This window comes from Eumetopias jubatus, unplaced genomic scaffold (genome assembly GCF_037043125.1).
Source record: "Eumetopias jubatus isolate StellerSeaLion01/CBP00866 unplaced genomic scaffold, mEumJub1_p1.0 scaffold_9, whole genome shotgun sequence".
Classification (NCBI taxonomy): domain Eukaryota; kingdom Metazoa; phylum Chordata; class Mammalia; order Carnivora; family Otariidae; genus Eumetopias; species Eumetopias jubatus.
The window spans coordinates 39,095,064-39,109,686 of NW_028274815.1; the positions used below are offsets into that span (position 1 = coordinate 39,095,064).

Genomic DNA, 14,623 nt, shown 5'->3' on the forward strand with positions numbered 1-14,623 from the left:
TAATTGTGGCAGATTTCCTCCTTGTGATAGGCTCGAATTTGCCTTCCCAAGAAACATACTTGGTCATCTAATTTGGCTCTCTGGATCCTTGTCCTGCGGAACAGACCTGGGCAGGTCAGTGCTTCAAGAATTTGAAGGCCGCTGCTATGACTCCCCTTCATTTCTCCTCTCAACGTTAAACACTCCCAGTCCCTTCAACAGTCCCATTCTGGTCTCAGTGTGCCCACAGTGGGTCCCTGCAGCCAAAGGAAGGTGGGTGCAGCAGGGCAATCAAGCAAGATCCAGCAGCCAATGCCAGGGCATCAGGCTCAAGGATCAGCTCAAAGGCCAGACCCTGTGGTCCCAGGATGGTATCAAGGAATGGAGAGATATGGGGCACCCAGGTGGCTCAGTCGTTAGGCATCTACCTTTGGCTCAGGTCGTGATCCCAGGGTCCTGAGATCGAGCCCTGGGTCGGGTTCCCTGCTCCACGGGGAGCCTGCTTCACCCTCTCCCACTCCCCTTGCTTGTGTTCCCTCTCTCGCTGTCTCTCTGTCAAATAAATGAATAAAATCTTTAAAAAAAAAAAAAAAAGAAATGCAGAGACAGGTAGAGAGGCAAGCTGAAGGCACTGCATGGGCTATTGCTCTCAGCTAGGTCCTGGGCTTCCTGGAGACCAGTTTTCAGTCTCTGGGTGGCCAACTCAACACACTGCTGTGTCCCCATCTGCTGTGAGGTGCATTGCTAATAATTTGTTATTAATCATGAAATACAGGCATGGAAGGTGGGTGGTTATTTACAAGTTTAGAGCAGGTTCAAGACTATTCCCATAATAATGTCTTCTTCATTCACCTGCAATCCCTTAAGTTTTCCCAATGAGAGAGGAAGGGCAGAATTACACTAGCAGCCCATCATAGCTATGCCACAGAGGGTATTCCCTGCTTGAGAAGGTCATTTGCTATGAGCACTCCAGCAGAACACAACACATGGGCAGGAACCCTGACCATTTAGGCGTATCAACAAATCCCTAGAGATGGGAAGCTATGAATTTCTCACATCTGCCTCAAGTCAAGATGGCATTCTCTGGCAGGAATGTGAAGTTCTTCAGCAGAGACTGAACTGCTGAAGAACCCAAGTAATTTGGATCCCAATGAGGGTCCAGTGGGGCACTGGTGGTTCAGTGCTAGAATTCTCGCCTGCCCAGTGAGGCTCCAAATTCTGTCTCCTGGCTACTCAAGGGTGGATTCTGGGTCACAGTGCTTTGTAATTATGGTGCCCAGAACAGAGTATAGCATCCAGGTGTAGTGCTATTCACATTTCCGGGATCTGGACATTGTGATTCCATTAACTTTTTCAGCAAAAAATTCACAGTTATTTAAGATCAAATAACAAATCTAGTCACTAGAAGTTCTCTTAAAGGTGCTGCAGCCAAGTAGAGCTTCCCCCGATGTGTCCATATGATGCTGCATTTTTTTAAATAGCTTTGAGGTATGACTGACATATATAACCAAAATCTTTAACCTGATAGACTCTGACATATGCACATACCTGTGAAACCATCACCATGACCGAGACGGTGAACCTATCCACCACTCCCCAAAATTTCTTCATGATGTTGAATTTTTTTAACCTGAAGTGGGGGCCTTCCCCTTTATCCCTAGCTGATAGTATCCCAAACGGTCCAGATCATTTTGAACTTTCATTCTGCCATCACTTCTATCGGTATGTTGAGCCCTAAGTCATCTACAAGTCTGAGAGCAAGTCTTAGGTTGGGAAGGGGAAGGAGGAGCAGATGCCCACCTCTGGGGTATCAGGACCCAGACTAGGAATACAAATCCAAGGCAGAAAAGAAAGGGAAATGGCCTGGAGAGGGGAGAGTTAGAAGTAAGCATGATCATGCTGGAGCTCCATGCCTATCTGCTCTAGGTGTGCCCATCAGGGAACAAACCCCCACTGCTCTACCATTTTATACCCAAACTGATATTTTTAGAATATTCAAGCATAACATCCTCATATTTTTATTCATACAGATATATTCACATTCATAGACATATTTCATGTGGAAACTGAAATTTGCACCTACCAAATATTACCCTTTGCAGTTCTCACACTATTTCTCTGTTTCACATTTTAAACAAAACCACAAACTCCAGGTAGTCACCTAGAATAACAGAAGTTCTGCTGCTTCATCTTTGTGGGCTCTACTTATTTCTAATATATTCAAACTTCAGGAAGATATAGTCACACAGGGGCTGGAGATGTGAACCATGGCCTGTGCAAGCTAAAGCATGAACCTTAAGAACTTGCTCTTGCAACAAACCCATGGTGGAGGGCATGGGTGTTAGGGGTCGACCAGATGACTGAGAATCCTCCGGATTAACTTCCAGGAAGAATACAATATTTACTGAGGGATATGTGATTTTAAAATGTGCTAATTTGAAGTTTATGCAACAGCAATTGTTTTGAACTAAGACCAATGTAGATTTTTTTTTCCAAGGAAGAGTATTTTATCCTTGACATTGTTTAGAATTGCTGGTGCATGGTGATAATGAAAACACAAATCTTTTAGTCAGGTTTTTAAAAGTCAGTCTTGTTATTGTTTTTAAATTCTCTGCAGACACCTCCTTACTGTCTGCCCTGGAGATGGACCTCTGGAATTGCCCTGTCCTTGGTCCACACTATTTATGAAGCTCAAATTTTCTTAGCCTGGCTCAAAGAGCTCTGTCCTGGAGCCTGCCTCCAGGATCCCATGAACTGACTTAATATACTTCTAATGGGGCCTGATTACAGAATAATCTATCTGCCATGAACAACAGCAATAATATGTACACAAGAAATTCTAGTGGAAAGCCCCTCATGTCTTCCAAGTCACTAACAACCACTGTGACCAGGAGAAGGCTGGAGACAGAGCCTCTGTTCTACAGTGTAAAGACTTCACCCCAAACTGGGTAATGGAGAGACCTCTGCAATCACTATATATATAGTTATCAGTCCTTTAATCAACTCAGCTACCAGTTCAACAACATTTCACCATCATATTGTCTCACAAGAGTCTTTACAAATACTTTGCTATAATGAATTTTTAATTACTTCTCATAAAAAGAAAATGTGATTAATTTGGCATGATTTTTTTTCTTATAGTGAACTCATAGTTGGTTCCAAATGTTAGCCACCAAACTATCCAAACTATTTTCTACAGGCTCACACACTTGTTTTATAATCCATCCTACAATTTTGCTAGGACCTAGAGTCAAGTTTTAAATCCTGGTGAAAAGCATTGTGAGTTGTCTCCTAATTGAGATCTCCTTGAGATGAAGCTGAGCTTTCTATCACCTCACCTGCCATTAAGGCTTAGCCATGAGGCTGGAACTGGGAAGGAGGAGGGGCATGTGTTTGAAGCAGAGCTGAGCTTCTGGAACTTGGGTGTGCATACACATCACCAGAGATCTTGTTAAAACTCAGGTTCCAATTCAGTAGGTCTGGAGTGGGGCCTGAGATTCTGCATTTCTAACAAGTTCCTAGATGATGCTGAGCTGTAACTTTGAATAACAAGAATACAGAGATGAGAGAAAACCTGCTCCTTCTGGTGGGGTATGCACAAAAGTATCAGGCAGGCAGGAAGGGGAAGTTAATTTATTAATTTATTAATTTATTTTTTATTTATTTGGGGGGGCAGCAAAGCAAGGTTTATTGAATGATAGCAAAGTGATAGTACAAAGCTCCCAAGGAGGGAGGGGACCTGAAGGGGTTGCCCTGGAAGGGGGAGTTTAATTAAAAAAAAAAAATCCTGTTCCTCTGCTGTCCATCTCCCTGATTGGTGACAGAATGGGTATTATGGAAGGTCAGACCTGGAGTCAGTCAGAGCTGGGTTCAACTCCTGATTCTAGTAGCTACCAGCTGTGTGACCTCAAGAAAGTACCCTAAACTCTCTGAGCCTTTGTTTCCCTATGTGAAAATGGGAATAACAACACCTAGATCTTGAAATCTTTTAGACAGATGAATATTACTTGTTAATGAAACATGCTTACTATTTTAAGAAATTCAAGCAAGAAGAAAATTACAAAGAAGTTCCAAAATCCCACCACTCTGAGTGATTTTAAAGATTAAATGAAATGTAAAGTAGCCAGCTCAAAGAGCCTTGCACAAGATGAGTGCTCAGGAGCTGTCAGCCTGGTCCACCTGCCCATCTGTCACATGAGGGGATCAGGCCAGGTGATCTCAGAGCTCCTGCTCGCCTCCAGCATCCACTAAGACCTCCCCACTAGAGGAAAATCCCTGCAGGAGGGGCAGGGAATTCTCTGACAGAAATACCTCCCCTCCTACTTACTTCCCCCAGTGAGAGAGAGAGAGAGAGAGAGAGAGTATCCAGAAGACAGGAAATCCTAAAACCACTCTTTGGGTTCCAAGAGAAAGATGCTTCTTCCAGCCAGGCTTAGCCAGGCGACCTCTGGAAAGTCCCATTTTTCCTCTGAGGATATTAACTCCCATTTTCACAACACTGTAATTTTCAAAGGGATGCTGTAAGCAATTCTCCTTTGTTAAACCTTCACAACAACAACAGAATAGTGATCCCTGTTCTCACAGGGGTATTACTCTTATAGGGGTTCCTGCTGCCTGCCACTGTGCCCAGCACAGAGGACAAAGGAAGCTGTCAAAGCCCACCTTTGAACTCTGCCTGCAGCCCTGAGCATGCTTTGCCCTGGCCGGCAGGTCCCCACTCACTCCTTGCTCTGCAGTCCTGTCCTGGGTTATGTCATCTGTCAGAGTCAAGAGGCTGGATGGGCAGCTGCCGCTCAGCTCCTTGTATGGAAACAACCAGTTACTGGACAGATAAATGCAAAGAGAAGGTGCCTGCAATGTGGACAAGCCCTCCAAAAACACAGCCAGAAAGGACTGAACCAACAACTCTGGCTTTCTGGACTGCTAAAAAAACTCTCGGCCTGCCAGGGGCTCTTCCCTCAAAAGCAGAGGGGAAGGGAGCGTGTGTTAAAGAACACCCCATCCTTCGAGTACCCAGAGGATTTTACAATATTTTCAATTCCTTCTCTCCTTCCTTCCTTGTTCCTTCCACTCTACCTTCCTTTTGCAAGAATTTATTGGGCATCTACTATGGGCTGTGCATTGAACTTGGTAATAGAGGGCCTTAAAGATTAACAAGACACAAACCTTGCCTTCAAGCAGTCCCCAGCTGAGGCATAAACACATATAAGCAAGGTAAGGCATGCCATCCAGGAGTGCAGGTAACTTGCCGCAGGGTTCAAGGGAGGGAGACCAAACTGACACTGAGGTGGGGGAGGTGAGGAATCTGGGAAGTCAGTCATCTACGAGGGGAGGAGGCACTGTTCTGACCCTCTAAACACAGGCTGAGTTTGTACTCAATGTCAAGTTCTTCCACGGAGAGGCACTGGCTTGAGTCAAGGTGTCCATGTGGGGGGTGCAGCCATGAATAGGAGACAGGAGTAGCTATCTGACAAGATCATAGGATACACCCCACTGGGAAATAATGCTGGAACAATGACCAGACACGGTGGCGGGGGGGGGGGGGGGGGACCTGGAATGTTACTCTCAGTAGTATGTCCTTGCTCTGCAGGCAAAGCGGAGCCACTGAAGACTTTTGCAGAGAGGAGACACACGCCCAGGGTTGGGAGACTCATTTTCCTTTTCCCCATGGCATCTACTTAATGTTGTTTTTAAATGGTCTATGTCAACCCGTAAGGGCACTGCTGGATTCATGTTTGTACTATACATACCTCAGCGTAAGAAGTTAGGTGATACTGCTTCCTTAGGTCAGATCTAGGTATTGCCTATTTATTTTTAACATCTCTTCTATATTAAAGTGGCAATTCTCAAGATTTTCTCTGCCACAACTCACACGACGAAGTTCACACACCCCACTCAGACCTGTCTGCATTTCCCACACTGGTACTGTGATGGAACCCCATTTCCCATGCTCAAAACACATCTTCAGATGCACATGACTGAAGATGACATCATTGTGGGGACAACCTGGCATTTGATTTAATTTATATTGAAAAAGCAATTATTCTCAAACTTCTGCATTTAAGGATTATTTCATAAAATTTAGCAATACAGCCCGTAACAGGTCATGTGACATTTCACTGTGTCTTACCTCTGCAACTAAAAGTGCCAAACTAAAGACATATTCCTAAGGGTGCCTGGCTGGCTCAGTGGGTAGAGCGTGCGACTCTTGATCTCAGCGTTGTGAGTGTAGAGCTTACTTAAATATAAAACAAAATAAAGACATACTTCTAAATCTGCTATGGTTATCCTCAACATCGCGTGTAAATGTTAAACGACTGTAAGTTGACTAACAAACAGTGATTCATTTATTTTCTGAACATCCAGTGTAAATGTTTAATACTGTTGAATAACAAACAGTGATTCATTCATTTTCTGAACTAACTGTTCAGGAATTTCCCTAATCCCTTTATTAAATGATTTCCATTTATAGCACCAGTTGCCCTCACCACCCACCCACCCCCCAGCCGTTGTCAGTTTCAAGGCCACAGTGTGTTGGGAGGATGCGCCACGCCAATCCTGGTGTTCCCACAGGCCCATATAGAATTACAGCGGCTAAAAGCCCAGCTGTCTCCAGTGGATCTGACGCTCATAACTTCTCCAATTTTCAAAAAAGCCTGGCTGGCATTAATTTCTTTTAAAGTACTCTACTTTTTCTTATGTTCTTACATTTGGTTTTTCCTACACACGTATGCATGATCTCCTGTGCACTTTCAACTCTTTCAACAGAATCAGTGAGGAGCCAGTCCAGTTTCTATCTATAGAAATTTTTTGTAAAAATCCACTATCCTTGATCCTTAACATCTTCTGTGATGAATTGGATTAATATGAAAATTCATCTTATTGGTTGTGATCAGCTGAATGAGAGCCCCCCAAAAATGTCACTGTCCTAATCCCTAGGGCCTGTGAATATTTTATACTACGTGGCCGAAGGGACTTTGCAGATGTAATTACGAATAAGGACCTCGAGAAGGGGAGATAATCCTGAAGCATCCCGGTGGGTCTAATGTAATTACAAGGGTCCTTTTAAGAAGGAGGCAGGGGGTTAGAGGGGGAAAGGATGCAATGCTGCTGGCTTTCAAGATAGAGCCCAGGAATACAGGCAGCCTGTAGAAACTGGAAAAGTCTAGGAAACATAACCCTACAGACCCATTTTAGATCTCTGACCTTCAAAAGTGTAAGGTAATAAATTTGTGTTGTTTAAGCCACTAAAATTTGTGGCAATTTGTCACAACAATGGTAGGAAGAAAATACATTGGTTTGTTATTACAGGCACTTTTCTTCCTGGGTAATCACATGTATATTCCTGTTTTTTTACCTATTAGTTTCTGGATCTAACCCTTCTCAGGTCCCAGAACCAGATTCTGATTGTTTTGAAATTGATGGATGGGTACCGTTTCTTTTATTACGACTAAATATTATTAACGGGACTGACAAGAAAAGAAGAAATTAAGTAGGCAATGTTGGACCCACTTGGGGTCGGGGGGCAATGAAAAGTGATGGCTAGGCAAGATCCCAGGAATCTCAGTCCTGCCCTATGACTCGTCTGCATATCACCTGGGGACTGCCTGTCACCTGACTAAGCCTGTTTCCCAATCTGTAAGAGAGGATTTAATATATTCAATGGGTCTCAACCTTTTTCTGGGTTGAAAGTGATTTTGAAAGTGATGAAAGCTACAGACTTTCTCTCTGGAAGTAAAAAACATGGATGCACATCCAAATAAACTTTGATCCTCCAAATATAGGTCTCTCCCTAGCTAAGGATCCATGAACCCAAAAGCTAGATGTACTCTAAATTCATGATGTCTAGGATTGTGAAAAAAAGGAACCACCAAATAGTATTTTTGGTGCTCACGAGCACCATTTCCATGTCATTTCTTGTGTTTAATGCTAAAATAAAATAATAATCAGAATAAGCTCCATTTCTATTAGCCTAGCACCCCTCTGGTGCTGCACTGGAGTCCTTCACATATACTGAAGAAATCGTACAACCCACAGAATCTCACACAAGAAGGGATCTTCAGGGTCAAATGACCCAATTCCCCTCTATTGCCCCACTCCCCATGGACATCATCTCTGCCAGGTTGTTATCAGGAACTACACAACCCTGGAAATAGCCTTTCCATCTCCAGACAGCCCTGGTCTCCCATTAGGCAATAGAGGCTCAGTGTCAAGGGCCTAAAAGCTTGTAGGTAACCCAGGAAAAGGTTTGGGACTCATAACACCTTTGAATAGTCCCAAAATTTTCTTAAAACCAAAAAAAAATGCAAAATGGAAATCAGTAACAATTGCAATAGCAAAGTTATAAAAATCCATTCAGAAGTGGTAAGTAAAAACTACATTTTATATATTATAAGGTGGTACCTCTAAAGGTAAAGGTTTCCAAGGCCTACTTAGTTCTTAGATGGCTTGAGCTCTAACTAGACTACCCCCTCCACACTTCATTTTGACCAGAAATATGACTCTGTAACTTCTGCTCAAGGTGCTCAGTTCTCACCCTTTTGTCAACTAAAAAAAAAAAAAAAGTTCAGACGTTATTTGTAGATGGCTTTTAGGAGAAGCAGCTCTCCAATATTATTGTAAAACATGCTTTAAATTCCTATCCTGGTCAAATCCGATTCTATGTCAGATTGGCCCTGAATTTATTTGGTTGTGGATTTTGTTTGAAGATAACAATACTGATGGTGATGGTAGTGATACAACTTTATTCATAGTGTGATAAATCGTGCCCCATGGACCTTGGTCTATAGGGTTAAGCGACTGATTTTACGGTTTGGAAAGGATAGAGATTCTACTTCAGAGTACTGGAAGAGTCCTTCCAAGATGAAGCAGCAAAAACGATAAGGATCTAATCTTGCTGAAGGCCTCAGTCACTCTTAAGGCTAAAACCATTTATCTTCTCATTCCCCTTGACATAAAATGAACTAAAAAAGCTATAAAAAGGAAAGTGAAAGAATGTAATGACAATAAGTAACTGAAATAAAAAGAAACTAAAAAAAAAAAGAAACTTAAGCTTGGATATTATCTTAAAAGATATATGCAAGATAGAAAAATGAATAGTTTTTAAAATAAAAGACATGAAAAATTAAACAAAGTCCAAAGTAACTAAGGACAAGGGGTGCCTGGGTGGCTCAGTCAGTTAAGCATCCAACTCTTGATCTTAACTCAGGTCTTGATCTCAGGGTTGTGAATTCAGGCCTCACACTGGGCTCCACACTGGGCATGGAGCCTACTTAATAAATAAATACATGATTAATTAATTAAAATAAAAGTAACTGAGAATTACAAAAGATGTAAAATCAAAAAAGCTAATAAACCAAAATGATGCAGAAGGATTCAAACAATTTAGAAGTTCTGAACATCAAGGAGTAATAAACAAATGAGCTACACATATAGTTTTCAAATGAGGGCATCAATAGAAAATAGACAAATCATAAAAGAAGGAAGGTGATGAACAATAAATATATTTTTTAAAAACCTTTCACCTCTCTAATAATACAAAGATTGAAAACAAAATAATACTAAAATAAGTTTTTATACATGAAGTTGGAAAATATAAAAGTCAAAGTTAGGTCTCTGTGTTGGCCAGTGCTGGGATAAGGAGGCAAATGATATATTGCTCGTGGAGAAAACTGGTATAATCTTCTTTGGTGGGGTGATTTGGAAATCTATATTAAGACTTTTGAATCCAAAATGTACACTTCTAGGAGTTTATCTTTAACAAATAATCAGAGATGTATGGAAAGATCTATTAGGAAAAGTAGGAAACAACCTTGATATCCAAAATATAGCACTTGCTAAACTGATATATAACAGTCAATAAAAGGAATACTATATAGTCATTAAAAATGCTTTAGGAAGATAATAATGGTTTGAAAAGTTGCTCATAACATATTTTAAGATAAAGAAGTTACACAATAACCCACTTTTGTGAAAGGAAGAAATGTGTACATTAATTACATTGAATCTGAGACATTTTCAGTTATTAAATATATCATTTTTTTATCATTAAGAAACAAACAAATGCTCCCAATTAAACCATGAGCCACAGATTGTAGGATACATCATAATTTCAGAGATGTCAAAATGAAATATGTATCTTAGAATTAATAAAATACTATACTGTGTCATATTCCTTTAATTGTAAAATAAACTGCCCCCCATATTTTAATACAATATGTTAATTTTAGGGAAGCAATTTACCATCAAGGTGTACATTTAATGTTGTGTTTCTCCCACCATCACCACCCCACCTACAAATCACTGGGATCAAAAAAATATTTCATATGGATCATATTTGCATAAAACAATTATAAGGAGCCAATTATACTTCAAGTAAAACAAAACAAAACAAACAATCATAAGGATATATGCCAGAATATTAACAGTAGTTTTATCTGAATGTTAAGCTTGCAGAGAATTTTTATTTTCTTACTTTGATTTTTCTGTAATTTCTACGTTTTCTAAAATAAACTAAAAAATCTGAACAAGACAACATCATGAATTCCCAGATTAGTCCAATCTCATGTAGAAATAAGCAGGATCATTCAAGCTAAGATATCATAGGCTCCTATTCTCTGTCCTCCCGAAAACTGGGCACACTCAGAGTAGAGAGCACGAGGGGTCGAGAGAAACTTTTAACAGTTCATCTACCACCCTTGGGGATTCATCCACTTTAAAGGACCATGTCCATTAAAGACAGTTTCTTGGTAAATTGACTTTACCCACCTACTTCACCTTCATCCCTTTCCAGCACCCAACCAAACACCTAAAAGGGATGGCAAATAGCTGTTCTTTTAAATGCCAGTTTTGATTGATTAGTAAGGGCTGCTTGGAGCACCCTGGTAGAAAAAATCCTTATGCTAAGTTGGAGTTCAGAAAGGAGTTGCCCAATTGATTAACTATACCTAGCAGGGATCGTGGAAGCCCAAGTGTTACATATTTGCCAGCCCTAAAAAGATTGTCTTTACTTTATTCTTGCTCCTTTATCTTTAAGGAGACCACCTGTTTCTCCAACCAGCAAAATTCAAGACATCCTAACCAGACTAAGGACTATATTATAAGGGCCTGGGTTGTTGCTGTTAATGCTAAACTAAGTCTATCCTAACAAAGACAATGCAAACTTGCAAGTCAACCTTACACACTATGGCATTATATTTTAAAGCTGAATATCACATGCATTATGATCGGGTATTTCCACTCCTAGGATACACACCTGATGTATCTGTTTACCAAGAAATAAAATGAAAAATGTCCATTGCAACCACCTGCAGAAGAATGGAAAAATAAACTGTGGTACAAACTGACACCTTAGTTATACAAAACCATATGGATGAATAATAAAACTAACACTGAGTCAAAGAAACAAGTAGCATAAAGTCATATGTAATATTATACCATTGTTTCAAAGATCAAAAATAAAACACAAAAACTAAATTATATATTGTTTAGGAATATGTATACATGTGATAAAATTATTACCCAAATGTATGGGAATAATAACATAAAATTCAAGATACTAGTTACCTTTGTGACAAGCTGGGGACTGGATAGGGAAAGATAGAGAAGATGCAATATAATGGCACGCTCTAGTTAAGCAGGATGATGGTTTCATGGGTGTTCAGTTACTGTTATGTTTCCTGGGTATTCATTTATTGTTATGCTTCATAACATTCATATGTACAATATATGCCATGTATTGTTGGAAAGAATTTTCATTTAATATAGCACTCAACTAAAAATAAAATCTTTCCTCGTGTTTGTGTTTGGAGGGTAGGGCAGAAAGCCTGGCTTGCAATAACATGGATTAGAATGTGCCTCTTTTATGAGTGACTCAGTCCTACCTCCCCACTCAGGTTTCTCATCTACAGTGGCTGAGTCTCACCAGGAGGCTAAAATGGGAGGAAACAATGGGCAAAGATTTCCTTTGCTGCCTCTCCAGGCTATCCCAGGTACAGCCAAAGAGCAGCCCCCTCATCTTTGAAGTGACAAATTTGGGGAAAAAAATCACTTTTTAAAAGTATCTCTTTTAGATTTTTCTCAATCATTTTAAAGATCATTTACCTCAATCATCCCAATTTTTATTACTGTAATAATAATATAACATTTTGCTAGCATGTTATCCGAAATGTACACTAAAGTTGTTTTGTAGTTATTACTTCAAATGAATGATGGTTTATTTATGTTAAGAAAAACATGTGAACATCCTAAATGTTCAGTCATAAAGAAGTGGTAGGAGAGCACACAGCCATTAAATACTATGTTTATGAAGAGAACTTAGTAACAAAGAAGTAGCTAAATTATTAAATGTAAAACATCATCATTTCTATCATAAGACCCCAGCTGTGTAGTACAAATGAAACCTATGTTTTAAAATAAGCTGGAAGGAAATACACAACAATGTTTAGGGTTAGTATCTTTGTGTGAAGATATATTTTTTCTTCCTTAGTTTTACTGTTATAATGGAAAGGAAAACCCACTCAACTCCAAACACTCTTAAAAGGGATACTAATTGGCTATATTGGCTTTTAGGGAACTGGAGGCACCAATGGAGGTATTCTATATAAGGCAATGTGGCCATTCAGTGGCAGCACCAAGATCAGGGTTCAGAGTTTCTGTTTTCTAGCTTTTTAATCTTAATTCTGAATTCAACTGACTCCTCAACTACACTCACCTCCAGCCATGACACCATACACAAGTAAATTAACCAAGTAAGACAAACTTCCGTTGAAGAGGTATTACTGTCACCTCAGGCACCTTATGTTCCACAGGTGACAGTCAGCCATATACTCTGTTCACTGCCTTCTCCCTGAAGGTCCTGGTAGACAGGAAGAAAGGAAAATCTAAATACTAATCAAATTATCTCTGAAAAGCAGTGCCCATTCTCAGGATGGTGAGTACAGTGAGCCAACCACAAAGCCTAGATTATCAGAGGCCATCTTGATTCAGACCACATCAATGTCAGGCAGGTCACTCCAACTTTGGGCTTGGAGAATATTGTTACAATTCAATCGCTTGGCTGGGTTTTTTTTTTAAATAAAGATTTAATACTAATTTAAAAGTTTGGTAGTCAAGTATAGACATGGTTGTGAGGAAATGGGGATGTAAATTTAATGCAGCCACTTTGGAGAGCCTATTAAAATAGAAATAGCACACTTTATGGCACAATTCCTCTTCTAGCCACATATCCTGGAGAATAATCACACGTGTACAAGTGGGCATGGTCAAGGATTTTAATTGCAGAAATGTTTGTTTTCATGAAAAACTGGAAACCACCAAATGTCTCTCAACAGGGAAGTGGATGAATAAGTTTTCATGTATTTATAGGGTGGAATATCTACAGCAGTCAAAATTGGCAATCCACATAGCATATGGATCAACATGGAGAGATCTACACGTGGGTAAAAGAAACAAATCTTTGAGGATTTAAAAGAATTATCTATAAACTTATAGTTCCCATAAGAATATATATCAAAAACGTTGTTTAGTGAAGAGAGCAAGTTCTAGAATGACATCTGAAGTATGATACCACGTCTGTTAAAAAAAAAAAACTACAGCTATACATTTGTGATAAATGCAGATATATGTATATAATAGTACGAGAACATTCTAGAAGGAAACACATTAAAATCATAACAGGTATTAACTCTGAGGAAAGACAGAGAAGATTGGGATTAGGGGTGGGAGAGGTAAAAAGGGCTTTTAGCTTCATTGGTGATATTCTAATTTTTCAAATGTAAATGGATTCCAGTGTTACTTGTATATTTACAATTGCTTTTTTTAAAGTCTTGGCAATTACTTTATGCTCTAATATATTGATTATACTCAAGAAGCTAAAAACATGGAGCCTTCTGTAGGAAATTGTTTCCTATAGCACCACACCCACCTTTCCATTCCCCTTCCCGCTGCCCTCCCCACACACAGCACACCCCTCAGCCAAGTTCAACAGTACTGTGAGAAAGTGCCCCAAAGCCTTTGCTCACCTTTACAACCCTCCTAGGGACCAGAGCAAATCACACTAGCAATGACTCTTTCCAGAAAAAGTGATGCCAGAAAGCAGCTGTCAGAAGTGCCATTTTGTTAAAAATGATCACATGGATTCTATCCCTTTCCCTGATGATTTTGAGAGCAAAGGATTTTTAGAGCCACACCACAGAGAAAAGGCGGCAACACCCCACATTCCATACCTGTCAAAAACCACTGCAGAATAAGCCCGCTCGGCGAAGATGACATCCGCAGCCCAGAACTCCTTAGTGGCCTTCAGACCCCTGCCCTTGCCCTCAGAAGTGAAGACCTCCACATTCTCCATTCTCCCTATTGTCATCTCAGAGTCCTTCAGGAAGCTTGGTGGATATTTCACACTGAGCCACGTCCCTTGTCCTTGCTATTTCAGCACCTTCAGCATCCCAAAGAGCAAGCCTATAAATGGACAAGCACCTCCCCTTTCCCTACCCCCTCTCAGCCACTGGGCCCTCACCTCCCCCACTGTCACGTTTCCTGGAGGTGGGAATGGGGCACCCGAGAAGACAGTGATCTGACAAGGGTCTTGTTCATCACCCAGCAAAGCTGACAAGGCAAAAATGACCATGGGCTGGTGTGCCTCTTG

At 40.4% G+C, this 14,623-nt stretch overlaps 1 protein-coding gene across 2 annotated transcripts in view; it reads right to left on the bottom strand.

The window, feature by feature from the left end:
- The window catches only part of SMYD1 (SET and MYND domain containing 1), a 36,065-nt gene extending 21,724 nt beyond the window's left edge, over window positions 1–14,341 (bottom strand). For both annotated transcript variants that reach the window (XM_028122484.2, XM_028122483.2), the window contains exon 1: window positions 14,205–14,341. In XM_028122484.2, the coding sequence (XP_027978285.1) occupies window positions 14,205–14,341 (137 nt within the window). The remainder of the gene's footprint in view (window positions 1–14,204) is intronic.
- Window positions 14,342–14,623: the final 282 nt, after the last annotated feature.